The following is a 23,496-nucleotide window of genomic DNA, read 5'->3' as shown; positions in this document are numbered from 1 at the left end:
GTATCTGTGCATATCGTAATCCCATGACTCCTGTCACCCCAGTGTACGTATCAATTATACGGAATCGTAATGGAAAAAGCAAGATAGAAGGCGCGAGAATTGAAACACAGGACAAGTCTTTGAAAGAACGTAGGTTCAAATCCATGTACTGCTATCCAGATTTAGATTTTCTTTGTTTCTGCTAAGAACTTGGTTATGTCCAATTTCGTTTCCCATTCATGTGCAGTTGAAGTGGTCTTAGTGGAAGCTCATACCTTAACGTCCTTTTATAAACGTATTCTGAGACTTAAAAGCGTAATTTCCACCTACAGATGGAGATGTGATTTTGTGTTTCGCCCAAAATAGTTTGTGTGTCCAGTGGAACTGTATTTGTCTAACTAAGTCGTCAGCCTAAGACGGCCGAGTATGACTGACGTGCTAAGGTAATTGGTAAGCGTCTCTTGTGAATAACCAGCTCTGGCGAATAGACTGACAGAGGAATGGAACGCCAGGGAATGGTATTTTGAGATGGGACGCAGTGGGTCCATTGAGGGGGGCCTGTTTTTACGTGTGGCTCATTGTATCCCATATCTAATTACTAATTACGGAAGCTGCTAAGTTTATCTACATGTGATGAGTCTCTTCATGCTATAGAAAGCGGCAAATTGAAATTGTCAGCAATACAGCTACGTACGAATACAATGATTATTAGTTGTTGATTAGCCTCATACCTTTGAAGAACATCGCTGCAAACAGAACACTTGCAACTATACATAAATTGCAACAGATTCTTGATAATGGAGAGTAAACAGCTATACATACGATCTTATAAGACAGTACGCGTTCTCGGTCGTAGAGCAGGGGATTTTCTGACGAGATGTCTCCTGACATCAATCTGTTTCCTGCAGGTGAACAGTCTTGTGGTAATAATGTAGCAAACGTCCACGTCATCAATCCAGATGAAACAAACTCTGTGCAGATATTCACATTTCGCAGGTAGCGGTTCAACGTTGTAGGCGAATCTTGTATCTCTGTTTCGTGTGGTGCATACACTTCTATGGAAAACTAAAACTACGAAAGTAACTTTCGCACAATGTGTCACAGCCAAGTAAAATAGTTCAGTAAAACTTGGACCATACATACGAGGGTAATCCCAAAAGTAAGGTCTCCTGTTTTTTTATAAGCACATAGACCTGTTTATTTCTACAATGGTTTACATCAGTTTACAGCTTGAACATTAAGCTATTTTTCGACATAATCACCATTTCTGTCGATCCTTTTTTGTAGACGCTGTGGCAGTTTTTGTATTCTCATGTTATACCAGCTCGCCGCCATGCTGTTCAGAAAGTTATGAACCTCTTCTTTCACCTCGTCGTCGGAGCTGAATCTCTTTCCGGCCAAATGTTCTTTTAACTTCGAGAACAGGTGGTAGTCACTGGGCGCCAAGTCAGGACTTTAGGGTGGGTGGGTGATTATATGTTCCACTGAAACTGTTGCAGGAGAGCAACGATTTGCCGAGCGATGTGTGGGCGAGCGTTGTCATGGAGAATGTGTACGCCCTTGCTCAACATTCCTCTTCTCCGGTTCTGAATTGCCCGTTTGAGTTTTTTCAGTGTCTCACAGTACCTGTCAGCGCTAATTGTGGTCCCAGTGGACATAAAGTCGACCAACAATACCCTTTTCCGATTCCATAAAACGGTTGTCATGACTTTACCGGCAGACTGTGTTTGTTTGAATTTCCGCGGCTTTGGCGAAGAAGGATGCCGCCGCCATTGGCGTGATTGTTGCTTGGTCTCAGGTGTAAAGCGGTATGCCCAGGTTTCGTCACCCTTGACAATTGAGTCCAGAAAGCTGTCCTGTTTGGCTGCAAGGCGTTTGAGAATGTGCGGGCAGCATCAACTCGTTGCCGCACGTGGTCCTGTCAGCATGCGTGGCACCCATCTTGCGCACACCTTCCGGTAGTTCAATTTTTCCTTAAAAATTCTGCGCACAGTGCTTCGGGAAACCTCAGGAACCAACGTGCAGAGATCATCCAGGGTGATCCGCCGATCTTCACTCACGCTTTGCCCAACCTTCAACACTGTCTCCTCAGAAATTGACGTTCTCCCGCTACTTTGTTCGCGGTGAATTCCGATCCGACCACCTGAAAACTTTCTACACCACTTACGAATATTTTTGACAGCCATGCGCGACTCACCATACACTTCCGTCAATTGGCGATGGATTTCAATCGGCGCAGTGCCCGTTGCGTTCAAAAACCGAATAACTGCGCGCAATTCGCACTTGTCGGTAACATCCAACGGGAGCTCCATTCTAAACGGCTGCCAAGCCTCGACTGAGCGCCTCAGTGCGGTGTGCGCATGTTCACACACAGAAAGAACTGTTACAGTGTACTACAGAAGGTAAATAAAAGAATTATAAAATTTGACGAACAGAAATGACATTCTTAATTCAAAGACAATAACTACACCGAAGTCACCGCGATTTAGGGTAGTCCCCTCGACATAACGAAAGACAAGAAGCTGTTCTTAATAGGACGTGTGATTGCCGTTGACGGCAGTGGACGCTCTGCAACATGCTCCCATACTGGCCACAAGACTGGTAAGAAACTCTTGTGGTAGGGCGTTTCATTCCTCTATCAGCGCGACTGCCAATTGCTGGATAACCGTTGATGCAGGTAGACGTGCTGCGATACGTCTCCACAACACATCCCGTACGTGCTCAACGGCATTTAAGTCGGGGACACGGGTAGGGTAGCCCATTCGCCGAATATCGTCTCCATCCAAGAGATCCGCTAAGCACTCCGTCTAAAACTGTCCTCCATGACAAAGGAAGTCCGGTCTGAATGTACTTCTCAAAAGCGTACATGGGGAAGCATACAATGTCACCATAACGTTGATCGGTGTGTATACCATTTTCAAAACTTTAGAGGTCAGTACGCCCATACAACACTAGCTTCCCACAGCATAACACCTGGACCACCACACGATAACGTTCGACAATGATCTTGAGTGTATTACGTTCCCTGATATGGCGAGAGGTGGGCAAACGTACTTGGAATAAAAAGTATCAATTCTGTTCGTTTCATTGCGTAATTCTATGTTACCTTCGGTACTATACTGTAGCAGCCCTTCCCTACCTGTGGTCTAATTTGCTTCTAGCTATGTCACGTGGCAGTAACACATCACGCGACAGCTACTTTCGTCCTTAAATTTTGCAAGTAAGTGCGTTTTTCGTAAGCAATTTTGCAGTAGAATTTCGAAGCACTAAAAAAGCAGTTATTTCGTCCATGTTCATGAAATAAACTGACAGAAAATAATCGCATCTCCAAAAAAATTTTTAATGTAGACTAATGAATTTTCGGCAATACATTTGTCTAGGTGACATAGTTAGTGATTAACTTTGCAACGTCACAGACTGATGTAAGCGCGAAATAAACCATTGCAGTGCTGGTACATTAATAAGCAGTGTAACCGCCAGAATGTTGAATGCAAGCATGCAAACGTGTTGTACAGGTGCCGGATGTCAGTTTGTGGGATGGCGTTCCATGCCTGTTGCACTCGTCGGTCAATGCAGGGTCGGTTAATGCTGTTCGTTGACGGCGCTGGAGTTGTCGTCCGACGATGACTCATATGTACCCGGCTGGAGACAGTTCCGGTGACCGAGCAGGCCAAGGCAACATGTCGACACTCTGTAGAGCATGTTTGGTTTCAAAAGCGGTATGTGGGCGAGCGGTGTCCTGTTGGAAACCACTCCCTGGAATGCTGTTAATGAGTGGCAGCACAACTGGTCGAATCACCAGATAGACGTACCAATTTGCGGTCAGGATTCGTGGGATAGCAACGAGAACGCTCCTGCTGTTGTACGAAATCGCACCCCAGATCATAAATCCGGTGTAGACCCATTCTGAAATTACAATTCAAAATGGTTCAGATGGCTGTGAGCGCTATGGGACTTAACTTCTGACGTCATCAGTCCCGTAGAACTTAGAACTACTTAAAGCTAACTAACCTAAGGGCATCACACACATCCATGCCCGAGGCAGGATTCGAACCTGCGACCGTAGAGGTCGTGCGGTTCCAGACTGTAGCGCCTAGAACCGCTCGGCCACCCCGGCCGGCAAATTACAATTCAATCAAGACAGTGAAATGAATACCCTTAGCAAATGAATACCCCTGCATATAGGCGTCGATATCCATCAACGGGGACCGTCGAAAATGTGTGCCCCGACCGCGACTCGAACCCAGGATCTCCTGTTTACATGGCAGACGCTCTAAACATCTGAGCCACCGAGGACACAGAGGATAGTGCGACTGCCGTGAGACCCACATTCCCAACTTACTGTCCCGCACTATATTCGTAGTGCCCGTGCCCGTTACACTCTTACTCGCGGCTTGACAGGTTCCCGTAAGAGTTCGGGCACTGTTTGTGCACCCGCACAAAAGATGGTCAAATGGCCGGTGAGCCTTAATTATATATATACAGGGTGCGTCAAAAAATATATACACACTTTGAAGCGTCATAGAAAATTTATTTCCCGTTCTACAATGTTAAATTTCTGGAAATGGAAAGCTTAAAGTCCAATTGGAAAAATAAATGTACTTTGCAAATGTGATTAGTGTTCAGAATGGTGGCCTTCAGCATCAATACATTTCTGAGTACGAGTCACCACTGATTCCGTACATCGTACCAAAATGTCCAATGAGATTTCTACGCATACCACCAGAATTTCATTCCAAAGTGTGTCCAGGTTACGTGGTTACACCTCATCTTTTACTGTGCCCCATAAGAAGAAATCCAGCGGCGTGAGGTCTGCAGAGCGTTCAGGAAACTCGATTGGTCCCCTGCGTTCTATCCAATGGCCTGGCACATTGTGATCCAGGTATGCTCGTACGTCCCTATGATAGTGCGGCGAGACGCCATCTTGTTGGACATAAAAATCATCATTACCGTATAATGCACGAATGGCACGGATATGGAGTCAGCAAGCATTGTTAGGTACGTTTCTCCAGAAACAGTACCTTCAAAGCGGAAAGGCCCAATGAGTCCCCTTGCAGACAAACCACACCACACATTTACACCAGGCAAATTCACAGCCTTTTCAACTATAATGTGAGGATTTTCTTCAGCCCAGTACACACAATTGTGCCTATTGACAGTTCCATTGAGTTTGAATTGGGCTTCATCCGACCAAATTATGCTACCCATTAATCCCGGTTCACGTCTCACCATCTCCTGAACCCATTCACAAAATTCTAACCTTCGATCTGGGTCGTCGTCACTTAGCTGTTGCACCAGCCTTGGAATGTACACACAAAACTTGCCTTTCTTCAGAATGCGTAGCATACTACTAGCACTTTACTCTCACGTGCCGCTTGCCTTGAAGATTTTTGAGGCGAACTCTGAACCAGTTCCAAGACCGCAGTTGTGGAATTATCACTTATGGCTGTACGAGGTCCCCCTGATCGACCTTTATGCTCATCACACACTGTTCATTGAATTTCGAATTTGTCTCGTAGACGTGTAATTGTTAACCTTGAAGGTTGTTCTGTAACATACTCACTTCTCCACTGTCTTCGAACCGCAACTACATTCTCAAACTTCCATTACCACGTAATTATCTGCTTCCGCGCTTCAAAGCTCAAACGCCATGTTGCAGTTACTTCCTTACCACTGCTGCCACCTGTTGAAGACACATAACAGTACTTTCTCACAGATATTTAACCTTGTAGAACGGGAAATAAATTGTCTATGACAGCTCAAAGTGTGTATACATTTTTTTGACGCACCCTGTATATATATATGAAGATGGTATCTGTTCTTTCGGACATGTCCACCCAGATCGCGCGCCGTGTATCGCATTGAACATTTGTGAGACATAATGGAGAGGTCAGTTCGTGCACAAAATCCTCCACCGGCAACACTTTGGCGTTGCGGATGGCTGTAGAGATAGTATGGCTCTGCAGGGGACTTCCGTCGACTTATTAAGTCCATGCAGCACCCCCTATAGAGGGGGTGCTGGACCATGCCATGTCGCGTTGCTGCACTACGCTGTGCAATAGGAGGTCCGACACCATATTAGAAGATATCCCACGACTTTAGTCACCTCAGCAACAGTATCCCTAGTGACCACCATATCCTCCATTGCTCTCTCTTTTGCACTAAATCTACGTCTGCGGACTCATCTTCGGGAGGATGGAGGTTCATATTACAGATTGAGGTTTCCTGTGATTTCTCTAAATCGCTAGGTGGATGCCGCCAGCGTTCCTTTGAAATAGCACGGCAGATTTCCTTTCCGAGCCCAGATTATGCTTTCAATGTAATTAAGTCATGTTCGGCCTGGCATTAAGCCTGATCTTGTAATTATTTGTGGATTTGATCTGTTGTTGATGCTGCCTAACTTTTTCCCCTCTCCTTACGGCTAGCGAGCTCCAAGCGAGGCCATGGACAGCTCAGTCAGTGCGTGAGTCAGCGCGGAAGGTTCATCAGGTGGAGAGCCGCCGTGTCGCCCAGCCGCTATCTGCCCACCTGGCCCTGTGCAGCGCCTCCCACTCAAACATTCTCATGTCACGCACGTTAACGAAAGCGACACTTGCATTAATTACTGTAGCAGGTACTACCTCCGCTTCCGATGACCTGTTGTGGCAGTTTTTCTCTGGTTGCCTGAAGGAATTTGAGTATCTGGAGATGTTACATAGGGCTGTTGAAAATTATGCCACCTTATTTTTTATTGCTGAAACCAACAAAGGTTCTGGGAGCGCGCACTCTGTATCTGTAGGCATACGTAGTGCGCGTGCCCCTCCCCCTCCTCTCTTTTTTTTTTCCACAACAGCTGAAACAGCCAGTCGCTGGCTAGCCGTTGACAGGTGAACAGGTGCAAGTGGTACTCGTCGGATTTTGTGTTGTGGGCAAAATGACAGAAAAGCTGGAACAACCTCATTGGATCAAAATTTGTTTTAAGCTTGGCATTTATCAAATTGAAACAATCCACAAGATTCGAATAGTGTTTGGGGACGAAGAAGTGGGTATTGTATATCTAAAGGAGTGGTACAACTACTTTAAAAATGGCCGCTCATCAGTGAAGAGTGAAGCGCGTCCAGGTAGGCCCATCCACAAATGAAGTTTTATGGGTCACATAAAAGACCCATGTGATGCCGGATAGACGAGTCACGATCAGAGAACTTGCGGACGAGGTTAAAATTAGTATTGCACCCATTTCTTCCAGTTTAACTGTTAAAATTGGTATTGGATTCATTCTTTCCGTTTGAATGGAACATTTGGACCGCAGGAGGATCGCAGCAAAAAATTTGTGCCGAGGTTCCGAACAACTGAGCACAACCAACTTCGTTCAGAGATCGAAAAAGGACATGCTGGATACTGTGATCAGTAATCCCCATTTTCTTAATGGAGTGACCCCTGGTGACGAGTCCTGTATTTATGGGTTCGACCCAGAGACAAAGTTCCATTCATTGCAGTGGAACCATCCATTATCCTTGAGACCCAAAAGAACGAGGCAGGTCCGCACCAATGTAAAAGTCATGCTGGTCGTTTTTTTTTTTTTGACGCCAGTGGCATGGTCCGTCCCGAGTACATCCCAAAAGATCTAATATCAAAATAGTACTACCCTTCAGATTCTGTGCCGCCGCCATGGAGCAGTCACACGTGAACGGACAGACTTGCGGGCAGCGGGCAGTTGACATCTTCACAACAGTAATGTACCCGCTCATCATCATTTAAGACTGATTATGCCTTTCAGCGTTCAGTCTGGAGCATAGTCCCCCTTATAAAATTCCTCCATGATCCCCTATTCAGTGCTAGCATTGGTGCCTCTTCTGATGTTAAGCCTATTACTTCAAAATCATTCTTAACCCGCTCATGGTTCACAATTAATTCAGAGCTTTTTGGCCAAACACAACTCTCTGTGGATTGCCAGGCTCCCTTTTCCCTTGACCGAGCACCGAGTGACTTTTCCCTAAACCGAAAAAGACTCTGAAAGGGATCATATTTGAGAACAGGGAAGACATGCTGCAGAATTCGACAGAGCAGCTACGCACTATACCAAAAGAGGCTTTCCACCGATGCTTGCAGCGTTGGGAGAGGTGTGTAGAAGTTGAGAGAGGCTACTTGGAAGGTGGCGAGTGTCAAACAATTGTATCTGAATAAAGATTGATTTTATAAATAAAAGTCGAATGGTTTTTGAAGAGCCTTCGTATAACTGCCTGAGAGACTATTGCCGCCGAATACAAGTATCTTTAATGTGTCCGGGACGGGACATGTCGTAAACCATCTCAAAAGGCTGTACGTAGGGATCTGTGAATAGTTCATAATATTGGAATGTTGTTTTGCAGTCCATACTGCAGAAGTTACTTGACAGCAGGGAACTGATGAATGGTGCAGACTCTGGCAGTTGACCCCGATCGTAAATAAATGTAACATATTGCGCATACATAGGAAAGGAAATCCACTACTGTACAGCTACTCTATTGATCGCCGGCCGCGGTGGTCTAGCGGTTCTAGGCGCGCAGTCCGGAACCGCGCGACTGCTACGGTCGCAGGTTCGAATCCTACCTCGGGCATGGATGTGTGTGATGTCCTTAGGTTAGTTAGGTTTAAGTAGTTCTAAGTTCTAGGGGAAGTCCCATAGTGCTCAGAGCCATTTTTTTGAACTCTATTGATGACAAACAGCTGGAGACCGCGTCTGCTGTAAAATATCTAGGTATAACTATTCAGAGCGACATTAAGTGGAATGACCAAATAAAACAGATAGTGGGAAAAGCAGACACCAGACTCAGATTCATCGGAAGAATCTTAAGGAATTGTAACTCATCCGCGAAAGAAGTGGCTTATAAGGCGCTTGTTCGCCCAATTCTTGAGTATTGTTCATATATCTGGGATTCCTATCGGGTAGGACTGATAGAGCAGATAGAGAAGATCCAAGGAAGAGCGGCGCGTTTCTTCACGGGATCGTTTAACTAAAGAGAGAGCGTTAAGGAGATGATAAATAAACTCCACTGGCAGACGTTTACAAGAGAGGCGTCGTGCATCACGGAGAGATTTACTGTTGAAATTTCCGGACAGCACTTTCCAGAAGGAGTCGAGCAACATATTATTTCCTCCCACATACATCTCGCGTATTGACCACGATGAGAAAATTTGAGAAATTAGAGCCAATACAGAGGCTTACCGACAATCATTCTTCCCAACCACTATTCGCGAGTGGATCTTGGTTGGAGGGATTAGATAGTGGTACCGAAAGTATGATGTAGATGAACAGAAACGGACTTTCTGCATTTGTAGACGACCTGATGTTCGTCGTAAGTAGTTGCTCGAGAAGAAATGTAGAATACAAGTGTAACGCGGCACTCAATCAAGTTGAAGGATGTCGTCGAAGTGTCATATTGTCTCTAAGACCTCACAAAACTACGTATTTCCTGCTGAAAGCCAAGTGTAGTAATGAGATATCTGTGAATATTCTTAGATGAAATTTGCAGTTTTACACATTGTAGAAAAAAGGCAGGCAGAAAAGATACAAACGTCAAACACAAAATTATAAACATCGCAAGTACAAAACAACCAGGGCGTACCACCAGCCCACATTATAATTTAAGTTGTAGTTTTTACATTGGTGACAGCGAATTCAAATGCCAAGTGCAGTACGTTATAACATTATTGCTGTGAAAAAATAAAAAGTCTTCTGCCTACGACTTCGAACGCTATGACTCTTTTGACTCTTTGGTCCATTAATCCGGGCAGCATATCAGAAGTCTCTTGCAGCTGTAATGACGTACTTTGGACGAGAACATTTGCTACTTAATGAGTTACTCCTCACGCGATGAATCATGTTGAAACTATACATGATACGGAAACAGACATTTTTAGAAACTTCGACGGATGATGAAATACATTAAAACAGGCTGTTTCAGATATAGCGTAGAATCTGATACTGCTAGGGTTTTTTTTCACTTGTCGGATCATAATTATTAGACAGATTCAAATAGTAACTCTAGCCATTACTTTTTAATCGCTTTTTAATACCTGCAGATTGACTGCAATGGCTTGACATTTGCGTTTTTGACATTCGTATAGAGTGCATTCGTTGAGAAGTGATTGTCGGACCTTATACTTGAAACTTCTCTGACGTTTTCAAGAGTTGGTGAAATGCGCAGAGTGAACACCACCCTCACAAGTTTGAAAGACAGCAAATTCTTCTCGTGGTTCCACAGAAAGTAGTCCATTGGTTTCAAATCTGGTGAATTTGGTGGTCCTGAATTGCTACGCCTGTAGAATGTATAATAGTGTCCGACCCACGTTTTTTGTCTAAAGTAGTTTTGTGGGTACTGCGTCGAAATACGTGAAAGTAATTTATCCATGTCTGGTATATCTAAACTAGAGGGATTTTACGCCATCTAAGACTCTCTCTCCCCCCTCAGTATTGTCTGTTTTTATTAAATGAAATATTAGATCAGTCTGTAAATATTGTGGTTTCATTTTCTTTGCAATTTCCTTGCTTTGATGATTGCCTGGTGTTGTAATTTAGAAACATGTCGCTTATAATTATTGCAGTTGTATCAAATGTGCAGAATGAAATAACGATGGACATTTTGCTCAACTTTCAACAAACTTCTTATGCTCGTCTTTTTGGGTCACATGGTTGTTCCGCAGTAGGAACTAAGCAGCCGGTCAGAATTTAACATCCCATGAAAAATTGTCTAATACCTAAGGAAGATGTGATTCACATGAAGATGGGGCACGGATCTATCCTAATTATTCCATGATGTTCGACTGCGTCGATGTACGGCTCACACTTCACGCAGAGACAGACGGTTCAGGAGGCAGTAATTTATGGTCTCATACCTGACAGAGAAGCACGTTCTATTCTAAACAGGCAATGAGGCAAATGTTCAGCGAATCTTCAGAGCGGAAGGGCAAATCGAGCTCGGTAATCTGTAACAGCTGTGCCCCACTGTGGACCCAGCAAGGACAGTGACGTCAGCAGTTGTCTCGGAGCGCATGATATTCCCAGCATGAATTCGACTCCAGAGTTCCTGCTAACTTCTGACAGTTCCGTCTTGGTGGGAACTCTAACAAATGAAGGGAAAACAGAATGTCACGTCAGCAGGGTCTGCAGTGCCGTACAAGGAGGGGAGGACACAGTCACAGCAGGTAGATGACACCTTTCGTGCCAAAAACGCGAACACCTGCCAGAATGAGTATTTGATATGGCGCTCCATATACGTAGTCATGGACTGCAATTGGTGAACTGTGTTTCATCATGTTCAGATAAAACAATAAGTGAGTAAGAAACCGTTAGTACTTATTCGCCGAGCGTTAATCTCACTAATTATACTTCGTACCATTATTGGTAACATGTTTTCATTATGTCCAACATTCGTTGCTTTCCTCAATCTCATTCTCTTCTTCCCCTGTACCTTCTCTTGTTCTCTGGATCACTTTCTTTTTACTGATATTTTTTAATAGTTATGTAGTATAATGTGGTGTCCTGTTTCGGGGCTGTGCAGATAACTATTCGTTAAAAAAGGAACTTTTTTTAATTAATGTACTCTGAATTTTAAAAATAATGATAGTAGCTATGAAACACGAGCTGCAATTGTTCCTGGAGTGCAGTAAATAATAAGCAAGTGAATAAAATACTCTACAACGCATGTTACCTTCTGGGCTGAGACTCGCAGCCCCACATCTTGCTCTGCCCGCTACAGCCGCCTGCTCTCGTGCTTTTAGGAACTGCCCCGCCGGACTGACTGCGCCCATCGCGCGCCAGGTGCTGGACGAGGTCAGAGCAGCCAGCAAGAAGGACCCAGACTCATGCGGCTTCGTCCACAGCAAGCACGGTGAGTGACGCTTAGCCCAGACCGGCGCACGGGCAAATACCGCAGGTCGTCGCAGGCTTAAATATAAAAATGGTGTTTACCGTCTTGCATAGCTACCCAGTGAATGTAATATGTTCTATATCACATTAGCATTCTAAAGTTGCAAGCCGCGTGTTTACATGGCTAACCAGATTGAATCGAGCAGAAACGTGAGAATCGTTCATATACGTTTGGCATCTGTTAGTAGAAAGAAGTGCAATATCTGAAGGTTTCGGGTGACCAGAATTGGCGGCAACGTTTTGATGGATCGATACTTTGGAGTTTTGGGATGGAGGATATCTTTTCTGATTTGTGAAGCCTATGTGGATTAATAATAATCAGCCATTTTCTTGAACAGATTACTTCGTGCAGGAAAGAGAATTAGCGAATACGTCTGCGGATAAGTTGCTTAAGATTCTGAATAGTGCCGGGTGATTATAAATAAATTACTGCTAGTCACGGAAGTCCAGAGTGGGCTGTAATTATCTATGGTAGCGGATCTTGGAAGATACGCTAATGTTTTAACGGGGAACCGATTTACGCTGGCAAAAATTAGTTACAATTTTGGATACCATGCGCTAATCCCGCGCTGTACTCTGTTGGTATGATATCCGCGCTGACATTAGGCAAATCATAACACGAGTCAACAGTATGGCTATCGAGAAGAGAGAGCGTACGTGCGATGTCAGTGAAACTGTTTTATGTGAATGGCAGCAACTATGGTGCTGCATTGAGAGAGTACCGCCGACTGAAAGATCTGAGGAGAAGTCCGATGTCATTAAGTAGTTTAAAGAAGCTGATAATGAAATTCGAAAACACAGGTGAGCTTGGTGTGGCACCTGGAAGAGCAAGGCGTTCTATAACGGAGGAAATTATTGACGAGGTTCTTGCTGCTATAACGGACCATGCAGTCCGTGCCACATGGCCCAGGTAGTGCTAGTGCTCGTGCAGTGTCACGAGAATTGCTCATCCCATGGTCAACAGTACGGAAAGTTTTGCGGTCTATTTTATACTGATGGTGCAGCAACTGAATGAAACCTCATGGTCCGCAGAAACGTCCTGAAAGTTCTCTTCTGGCACGCGTCGAAGTTGATGACACGTGGCCGTGCTATAATGTGAGGACTGACGAGGCACATTTTACACTACAGGGTGCAGTGAATACATATAACTGGTGAGGTTAGGGTTGTGTTAAAGCGCGTATTGTGCACGAAGAGCCATTGCAGTGGCCGTGTATGACTGTGTTGTGTGGATTCACAAGCACCTTTATTCTCGTCCCGTTCTGCTCTAAAGAGAATACGCCCAGAGGGGCTGTCATATGTGCCGCAACGTCTGCACTTATCGAGACCTCCTCCTACAGTACGTGATGCCTGCTTTGGAAGAGCGCCACTGTGTCGAAACCGCTGTTTGCATGCAAAATGGGACAACACTTAATGTCGCTCGCTCTTGAAAGATCTGCTTAATGCAACCTTCCACGAACGTGTTATCTCCAGAAGTTTTCCAGTGCATCGCCTGCAATATCACCTGACCGAATCCATGTGACTCTTGGCCCTGAGGATACGCAAAAGAATGCATTTACTAGAGACACTTCCCGTCTCTACGTGATATGAAGCCCAATATACAGAAACACGTTACTCAGATTCCACTGGAACTGCTACGAGTAACTGTTGATCACGTCCTTTTGCAGAAGCGGCATCTCGTCGTTGTCTCCCCAGTTCGTATTGAACAAACTATGTAAGCGGCGGTCAGTACTAAAATCAACATAATGCCTTTCTCACTTGTTTGACCTTTTGTGCCTATGTCACGTTACTAACCTGTTGCTGTACGTTTTTCTTGTATTCACAGCGCCGTATTTGCACTGTTTTTCTTCCAGCCTAAATCGCTTCTGCATTAACGGATAAGTATAACTACCAAGTTTCGCTGCCTTACGATGGATACAGTCCACACTGGACTTCTGTGTAGCTGCACTTTCATTATCACCACTCGGTACATTCCGAGAGTACATCGTACTGTTACACTTTTCAGCATTAAAACTGTATCATTTGCGAGCTGGGAAAACTCGAAGTTTTATTCATTTTCCATAAACTTTAAATCAGTGTTAGAGGTTTCTCCTTCGTTACCTTTTATTGTATGTGTTATTCGAGTTAAACTAAATTTTGATGTAGGAAGTCTAGAGATCGTGGGATCATAATGCCAAGCACAAGTGCAAATTGTAGTGCCTTCAGGTAGTATCACAATAGAAAGACACCGTAACATAAACAAAAAGTTTGTTCGTCCCAGGAATATGTACAGTTTGGAGTTACACTTAATATGTTTATCATCCTTCCCTTCTACAAGAGTGCTGGGCACTGATTCAGTAGTACCTTAGATAGTAGTTTCAAATCGAACTCGAGCTTCATTCCTCCGCGTTAGCTACCGGTAATCCCTCCACAAATCGTAAAGAAATCCTATTGCGCGTGTTGTTCTTGTTGAGGGCGTTTGCTCGGGTGGAGGGCTGAAACCCTAGGGCAGCGCTTGACGGCGTTGTCGCCGGAGCTACACAGAAGCCCTGCATGTCCGAGCAGTGTAACCAGGCGCTTGACCTGAGATCCACGTACTGCCTCGTAAACGAGGAGTGCAGCAGAGTATTGCACCGAGCCCTCTTTATGATTCTTTCCTTGTTTACGTTTGTTATCGTTAACCAAAGAGGGCGTTGGCCTCATGTCCTGCAGACGTCCAACCACGATCGTTCTGTAATGTTATTTACATATCAACCATCCAACAACTTTTTTGATAGGTTACCATGTTCGTTTAAAAATGGTCACGTTATGATAAAGCTCATATGTTACCGTATTTAAGAGACAGAAAAAGTTGCTTAATGTGGGGATATACAGTAACCGTCTTTTAATTTTTTTATTATACAGGATGTACCATAATTAATAGCGAAAGCTGACTGAAAGTATCCCTTAAGAGAACATAGGTATTTATTTGAAAAGTCTGTGTCCCAGTCACATTTGTGGTAATCAGGACAGTATTCCATGATGAAGTAGTGGCTCGTAACCATACATTCGCAGGTACCTCGCAAACGGCTCGTTTGCGGATTTATGCTTACTGGAATGTTTTTGCTTGCGCTATCGTATACTTTCAACCGGCTCAGTTATGATACTCCCCACAATTTTTTACAATTTGTCCGGCGTCCTTCCTCTACTTACAGGGGCGTTTCAATAAGTAACACAACACAGTTTTTTTTCTGAAAGTAGGTTAGTTTTATTCAGAATTCCAGTGCACCATATTTCTCAACATAATCTCTGTTCAATGTGACGGCCTTACGCCACCTCACGGGGAGAGCTTGTATGGCCAGATGGTATCACTTCACTGGTCGACGTCGGAGCCAATGTCTTGCTTCATCAATATCCTCCCCACGATTCAACGTGGCAAGTAATTCTGCACAGATGGTCTTTCGTTGCTCCTTACAGTCTTGTGTTAGGCGGCGAGAAACCCACCATTGAGTACCCCAACTGGTGGACGATTGTTGAGCAGCGAGGTGTCTGTCTGTGATTCGCCGATCACCTCGAATGAGTGTGTCCGCAAGTTCCAACATTTCCGGTGTATGCAGCCGGCTGTCGCACGGGAGATCAGACAGGTTTGAGCGACCTTGTTGCGGTGATGACAGCTGCCTCGCCCAACTACTCACCGTGCTTTTGTTCACTGCCAGGTCTCCGCACATATTCTGCAAACGCCAATGAATATCTTCTGTGCTCTGGTGTTCCGCCAAAACAAACTCGATGACAGCTCTCTGCGTAAACGCAGCTCCATTACAGACGTCATTTTGAAGGCTACGAATACCGCCGCCGCCTATCTGAACTTCATGAACCTATAGGGGCTGTAGCGGGAATATTCCACGAGGTCCCACAACAAATTCCGCATTTTTTCAACCGAAACTGGCCCAGAAAAAACTGTATTGCGGTACTGATTGAACGCCCCTCGTGTAAACCTCGTTGCGCTCACCAAACGCCGCCTTCTGCGTCGGCTCAGCGTCATAAAATAAAGTGAAGTATTAGCCTTTCGTGGTATCTGTCGCGGAGAGTCCTGTCTTCTTTTGCCCTTTTAAAAGCGATGGAACTGTGCATGGTGCAATGAAACATGATACAAAAACCAAAAACTAAAATTTGTCACAGTTCTTTTCTTCCACTTTTCCGAGATAGTTACATGCCTTCTTTAATAAAAATGTTTTGTCTTTACATCTCTCCACATGATAGAAATATATAAAGAAAATAATTTGAAATGAAGACGCAAAATTTTTCGTAAATATTTTCGTCGCATACAGTCACCAATATTAGTAACATCATCCTTAGTAACGCGTTTCGGGAGTCAAGCTCCCATCGTTTGGTTATCTAAGTTAATGGCTCTGAGCACTATGGGACTTAACATCTTAGGTCATCAGTCCCCTAGAACTTAGAACTACTTAAACCTAACTAAACTAAGGACATCACACACATCCGTGCCCGAGGCAGAACTCGAACCTGCGACCGTAGCAGCCGCGTGGTTCCGGACTGAAGCATCTAGAACCGCTCTACCATGGCGGCCGGCCAACCGATTTCAACCAAACTTGGTACACATATCATTTACTGTCAGCAAAGAATGTCTGTGGGGGTAAGAACCAACCACCTATCAAAAGGGAGGGGGTGAAAAGCAGTGTAGCCCACGACGTGAGAATGCTCACACTTTAGTTATCCAGTGTTTGAGAATGAGAGCGCTTAGAGACGTGAAATAAATTCCTACACTTCACGAAAGTTTTTCTTGCTGACAACTCTCACGAAATAGTAAATGGAAAAAAAAGTGTATCGCTTAATACATTTTGGCTCTTCATGCCGTAAAACTGCCACATGAAGCGTAACATTTTAATTTAGTACTTCTTTAGTATTAACTGTATTCGTGACATATTTTGCAGACAGCATTCACATATACCATTGAATGTACCAGAAAAATGTCATTCTACGACACTTAGTGTCTATGATATCATACCTCCTGAACTGAGATGTGTGAGAAACTGCCACATCATGCATGACATTTTAATTTTTGTGCTTCTTTACTACTAAATCTATTCACAACACATTTCGCCGACAGTAGGCGTTTATACCACTGGATGTACCCGCAAAATTATATGGTTGCACATCACATAGTTCAGTAGATACGTCATAAAAATTGAACTGCGTGAAAACGAAACTGCTGGGAAAAATGCGCTAGACATACAGGTGAAAGTGTAGAAATACGGAAATGTGTTAAATAAGCGTGAAATATATTTAACATGCGCGTATGTTGGCAAAGTCGCGGGTAAAAAAGCTCTTCCTAAACTCCCTGGACGATTTCGATCAAATTTGGTACACAGATTGATTACAATCTGGAAAGAAATACTGTAGGGATACGAACAACCGGCCCCCTACTGACGTGAGTACGATAACGTGGAGAGAGAAGGGAGAACGAGAAGATGGACAGACAGTAAGGGGAAAGAGAAGGCAGGCACAGATAGAACGAGGAGATGGACAAAGATAGGGGAGGGGAAAATGGACAGACAGAGGGGGAAGAAAGGGAAAATGAGGTGAAGAAGAGATAGAGAAATGGGCGATGAGCAAATGGACAGAGAAAAGGAAGAGGAGGAGATGGGCAGAGAGGGGGGAGAGGAGGAGAGGAACACAGAAAGGAAAGTGGAGAAGATTGAAAGGGGGATGGGAGGAGGTGGAATTAGTGGCACAGAGGAGGAAGGAGCAGATTGACAGAGAGAGGGGCAGGAGTAGATGGAAAGAGAGTGGGGGGTGTAGGAGGTGGATAGAAAGAGGGGGTTATGGAGGCGGACAGAGAGACGTGGGAGGGGGAAATGGACTGATATGGACTAACGGAAGATTGAAATAAGTACATACACGGGCAACGCCGGGTACTCCGCCAGTTCTGAATATTTCCTTTGGAGGCTTGCGAAAAAAAAGTGACGGTTTATCACTGTTATTAATCTGTGTGCAAACTATGTTTATTTTCGTCTAGTAATGAGTAAGATAAAAATTTGTATTCCCTAAGTGTGTTTGGACTTGACAACCTTTAATATCCCTGTAAAAATTGCGCTTCTCGCAGATCTGAAACATGGAATATTGGTATTATGAAATACTTACGCAGAAGTTACCAGATATATGAAGGCTGAGAGACAGCTAATTGAGTACACTGTTAGTGAAGCTTCCTGGCAGATTAAGAACTGTGTGCCGAACTTTCGCGGACATTACTCTTACCGAGTGAGCTATCAACGCAAGACAGCTTTACTTGTGCTAGCAAGCTCTCTTGCATACCGTGTTGGACTTGCACTCCTGGAAGAAAGGAAGTGGTAGTCCTGGAGTGGGAGTCCAGTAGGGTAGGGAAGAGAGCTTGTGTGGAGTTTGCTAAAAATGCTGTAGGGACGTGTGGTGAATCGTACGTGGATAGCTTAGTCGGTAAGAGCACTGTCAGCAATAGTAAAGGTTCCATATTCCAGGGCTGGTCCGTGACATAGTTTTTATCAGGCAGCATACTCCGCAACAGAGTGAAAGATTCATCCTGGTACACTATTATTCTTTCGCAATAAATAGAACATACACGAAGCGAAATTGACATATTGTTTACGTAGTAACAATTATTTTGAAGCCGTGCTGGTCATAAATACATAGATAATCAGCCGTGAGGTAGATGCGAAATGCTCTCATCTAAGCATTACAACAAGAATGAGTTTGTGGGAATTATTCTGTCGCGTTTTTTTCGTATTCCTCGGACATGTCCGACACAACAGATACCACTCAAATATATATATTTCTTTAAGAACGCGACGGCGCCTCGACAGTTGATTCAGTGTGAGTGCACTAATATCGTCCGAATTCCTACGGTAACCAATAATTTGCGAGTAGTGGGGTTAATGGACGAGAGACGCTGCACTGCAGCTTGCGATAAGTTGGAAGTTTCGAGTCGACCACGGAGCGTGTGCGGATGACCGAAGCGCGTAAGTCAACCGCTCACATGAAGCAGCAAATCCATGTTTGAGTCCTGGTGCTACAAGAGTTTTCAACTTTCGGCATTGCATTAGCACAGTGCACTGCGCGGCTGGAAGTCACGAATTCCCGCCCATCCATTCCCATTCTTTCCCCGTTCTCTGCTTCACGTAAATGCATTGATAAGACTATGGGAAAACTGGAAAAGAAGAGACCGAAGTATTTGAGTTGTGGTCTACAGAAGAATGCTGAAAAATTTGGTGTACTAATAAGGTAAGGAATGAGAAGATTCTTCGGTGAATCGGCGAGGGAAGGAATATTTGGAAAACACTGACAAGAAGAAGGGACAGGATGGCAGGACATCTTTGAAGATATTACAGAATAACTTCCAGGGTGTAGAGGATAAAAACTGTAGAGAAAGAGAGAGATTGGACTACATGCAGCAGTTAATTGACGACGTAGGTTGCAAGTGCTACTCTGAGATAAAGAGGTCGAGGTTTCTCACAGAATAGGAATTTGTGGCAGCATCAAACCAATCAGAAGACTGAAAACTTCTCTCTTTCAACTGATGATGTGATGGGTATTGTGCATGGGTACGTGATGGTCTTCTAATTTACTGGTGCTCTACGTCTAACCTCTATAGATGTCTAGCATACACCAATGTCATCCGTCCCTCATAACCCCCCCCCCCCCCCCCCCCAACGATCAGACAGCACACACTTTCACACATCTACAAAGGTTAGACGTAGAGTACCAGTAAATTAGAAGACCACCACGTAAGTAGGATGGCCCATTCTTATCCGTGAGACCCTTGTTGTTTTCGCTGCTTTTATCTGATACGATGCCCCCAGCTTGGCCGCACGTAACTGGTGGCGAGCGTCCGCAGACTAGACTAGTCTGGTCCTACGTATCCCTGGCAGCGGGCGCGCCGCCGTCATTGTGGCCGCGGCTAAACATAGGCCTTCGTTCATCGTCCGCACGGCGCGCCGCTATTTATACAGGCGCGACGCTGCGTCCAGTCTGACAACCGTCACAGCCCGGGCAGCTGACTGCCAAGTTTCATTAACGCGCACTGCTTCACCATCTGAGTTACGTGGAATTTAAAGTTTCTCCTCTCCTCATATTCGTCCAGGAGCCGTCGATCAAACCGTATCAACACGAACTGCGTCTCTTGAAATTGCGATGTATTCCCGACACATTTGAAGGAATATTTACCACAGATAATGGCAGAACGAAGGTTTGGAAGAAACTTGAAACGATGCAGAGCACTGCTTCCTGATACCTAGGAGGCCGCATTTTTCGTCGTCCGCTCCGGCTACTTTCATTGCGGGACAGATACTGTACACGCCCACGTAGCCGAGGTTGCTAACGCTCGCCTCTGCGGTGGCGCATAACTCGAAGGTACACTGGTACGAATCCTGATGGTGTATGAAGTTTTCACTGACAGTATTTGTGCTGCAAGAAGAAGGAAGGTGGCGACGTACAGTTCTGATCACCAGCCTTTGCTCAAATGTTGTGGACTAAATTTCAAACCTCTCCGTAGTGTCTCATGAAGTGAAGGCACGTGACGCTGTTCGTGGTGATCAGTCCGCCAGATGGGTACGTCAAGCTCGGCGGCGCCTATGGCGCTATTTGAGAGGAATGGGCTAAGTGCCGGTACCGGCTTTCACCCTCTCCCTGCCCTGGCTGTCGTCATACAACACAAACAAAAAAATGGTTCAAATGGCTCTGAGCACTATGGGACTTAATATCGGAGGTCATCAGTCCCCTAGAACTTAGAACTACTTAAACCTAACTAACCTAAGAACATCACACACATCCATGCCCGAGGCAGGATTCGAACCTGCGACCGTAGCGGTCGCGCGGTTCCAGACTGATGCGCCTAGAACCGCTCGGTCACAGCGGCCGGCACAACACAAACAGAACAGTACACAACACTATACTATACAGACATCCATTATACTCACGCGTTGTTGCTGTCTGGTCTTCAGTTTGACGCAGCTGTCCATGCTACTCTATCCCGTGCAAGTCGCTTCATCTCTGAATAACTACTGCAACCTACAACTTTCAGAACCTGCTGGCTATGTACAACTCTTGATCTCCCTTTACAGTTTTTACCCCCATTCCTCCACACTTCCCTCCAATATTACAGTAGTGATCCCTTAATGTCTCAGAATAAATCCTATCAACCTATCCTTCTTCTAGTCAAATTGTGCCACAAATGTCTTTATCGCCAAATCAATTCAGTACCTCCACTTACTTACATGATCTAACCAGCTGATCTTCAGCATTCTTCTGTATCATCACATTTCAAAGCTTTTCTTTTCTTCTCTTCTTGTCTAAACTGTTTATCCTCCATGTTTCACTTCCATACATGGCTACACTCAAGACAAATACCTTCAGAAAAGGGTCATTGAAACTTTATATTTTATGTTAACGAATTTCTCTTCAGAAACACTTGTCTTGCCATTGCCAGTCTGCATTTTATATCCTCTCTACTTCGGCCATCATCAGCTCTTTTGCTGCCCAATTAGCAAAATTCATCTACTACCTTACGTGTCTCGTTTCCTAATCTAATTCCTTCAGCATCAATTGATTTCATTCGACTATATTTCATTACCCTTGCTTTGCTTTTGTTGATGTTCATGTTACATCCTCCTTCCAAGGCACTGTCCATTCCGTTCAACTGCTCTTTCAAGTCATTTGCTGTCTTTGACAGAATAGCAATGTCATTGGCAGACCTCAGAGTTTTTATTTCTTCTCCATGAACTTTAATTCCTACTCCAGATATTTCTTTGGTTTCCTTTACTACTTCCTCGCTGTACATATTGCATAACATCGGGTGTAGGCTACAGCCCTGTCTCACTCCCTGCTTCCTTTTCATGCCCCAGGACTCTTATGACTGCCGTCTGGTTTGTGTACAAGTTGTAAATAGTCTTTCGATCCCTGAATTTTACTTCTGCAACCTTCAGAATTTCAAAGAGAGTTCTCCAGCAAACATTGCCATAAACTTTCTCTAAGTGTACAAATTAATTTTGTAAGATAAATCGTAGCATTAGTATCGCCTCGTGTGTTCCTACATTTCTCCGGAATCCAAACTGATCTTCCCCGAGGCCTGCTTCTACCAGTTTTTCGATTCTTCTGTAAAGAATTCGTGTTAGCATTTTGCGACCGTGACTTACTAAACTGATAGCTGGGCAATATTCACACCCGTCAGCAACTGCTTTCTTTGGAATTGAAATTACTACATTCTTATTGAAATATGAACGTATTTCACCAGTCTCATATGCCATGCACCTCGGATGAAAGAATTTTTTTCTGACGAAATGTCGTTTACCCCCGGGGACCTTGTTTCGACTTACGTCTATCGGTGCTCTGTCAAATTCTTTTCGCAGTATCATCTATTTCTATAATATTGCCTTCAAGTTCATCTCCTTTATGTAGACTCTCTATATACTCTTTCCACCTTTCGGCTTTCCCTTGTTTGCTGAGACTGGTTTTCCAACTGATTTCGTGACATATATGCTGCTGCTTCTCTTTTTTCCAGAGGCCTCTTTAATTTTCCTCACGGTGTACCTGCCATTCACCTAGTGAAATATGCCTCTAAATCGTGTCATTTATCCTCTAGCCATTCCTGCTTAGCCATTTTGCACATCCTATCAAACAAATTTTTTAGGTGTTTGTATTCCCTTTCTCCTGCTTAATTTGCTGCATTTTTTTTACTTCCTACTTTTATCAGTTAAGTTCAATGTGTCGTGTGTTATCCAAGGAATACTACTGGGCCTTGTGTTTTACCTATTTGATCCTCTGCTATCTTCACTATTCTTCTCTTAAAGCTACCAATTCGTCTTATACCGTATGCTTTTCCCCTGTTCCACTCAACCGTTGCCTAAGGCTCCCTCTAAAATTCTAATAATCTCTGGGTCTTTCAACGTACCAGGTCCCATCTCTTTTACTTCGTACCTTTTTGCAATTTCTGTAGTTTTAATCTACGTATCATAATCAATAAATTGTGGTCAGAATCCCTATCTGCCCCTGGAAATGTCTGACAATTTTAAATCTGGTACCGAAATATCTGTGGACCACCGACAGGACACCCGATTCTACGAGGTGTCAATGTCGTCTTTGCTTGTGCTAGTCTGCTTTTTACGCCCTCCTTGCTTCGTCCGACACACATTACTTTGCTCGCAAGGTCGCAGAGTTGTTTCTACGATTGGTTCTTCGGATCTTGCGTCAAGACGTTCCACACCGATTTTTTTCGAAAACGGGTGTGCATTCCCTTTGTCGCGCCAGAGGAGTTACTTTCGAGTGACCCCCGACTAGTATGCCGAAACGAGTGGGTCGCAGGATGTGTCCCTCTTCCTCTCAGCTGATTGGTGTGCCGCCAGCTGACTGCGCTGCCGCTTTGAAGCGCCGGCGCTCCACAGTGTGAGGGCAGCACGTGGCCGACTCCCCGTGGCCCGCCACTGTCGTCTTCACAGGATGCCGCCACTTCGGACGTGCAGCCGTCTCGTACAGCTCGTTCCTCCTAATTCAGCACGAGCGTGCCCTCCATTCGGAATTGGCGTCTCTTGTCTGCTCCTCGCTGTTTATTCATCTGCTCGAGGCCGAATGTATGACGCTAATCTCTGTCGAGTACTGCAGTATTGTCCTAGTTGTCATGTTTTTACGAA

General features: G+C 44.6%; 1 protein-coding gene across 1 annotated transcript in view; it reads left to right on the top strand.

Moving 5' to 3' along the window:
• LOC126411401 (uncharacterized) overlaps positions 1-23,496 on the top strand; it is a 1,067,733-nt gene that overhangs the window by 234,827 nt on the left and 809,410 nt on the right. Inside the window, 1 exon segment of the mRNA XM_050081361.1 lies at positions 11,719-11,828. Within this exon segment, the coding sequence (XP_049937318.1) occupies positions 11,719-11,828 (110 nt within the window).

The sequence above is a fragment of the Schistocerca serialis genome, chromosome 1, assembly GCF_023864345.2.
Source record: "Schistocerca serialis cubense isolate TAMUIC-IGC-003099 chromosome 1, iqSchSeri2.2, whole genome shotgun sequence".
NCBI classification, from domain to species: Eukaryota; Metazoa; Arthropoda; class Insecta; order Orthoptera; family Acrididae; genus Schistocerca; species Schistocerca serialis.
This window is presented reverse-complemented; position numbering and strand designations above follow the sequence as displayed.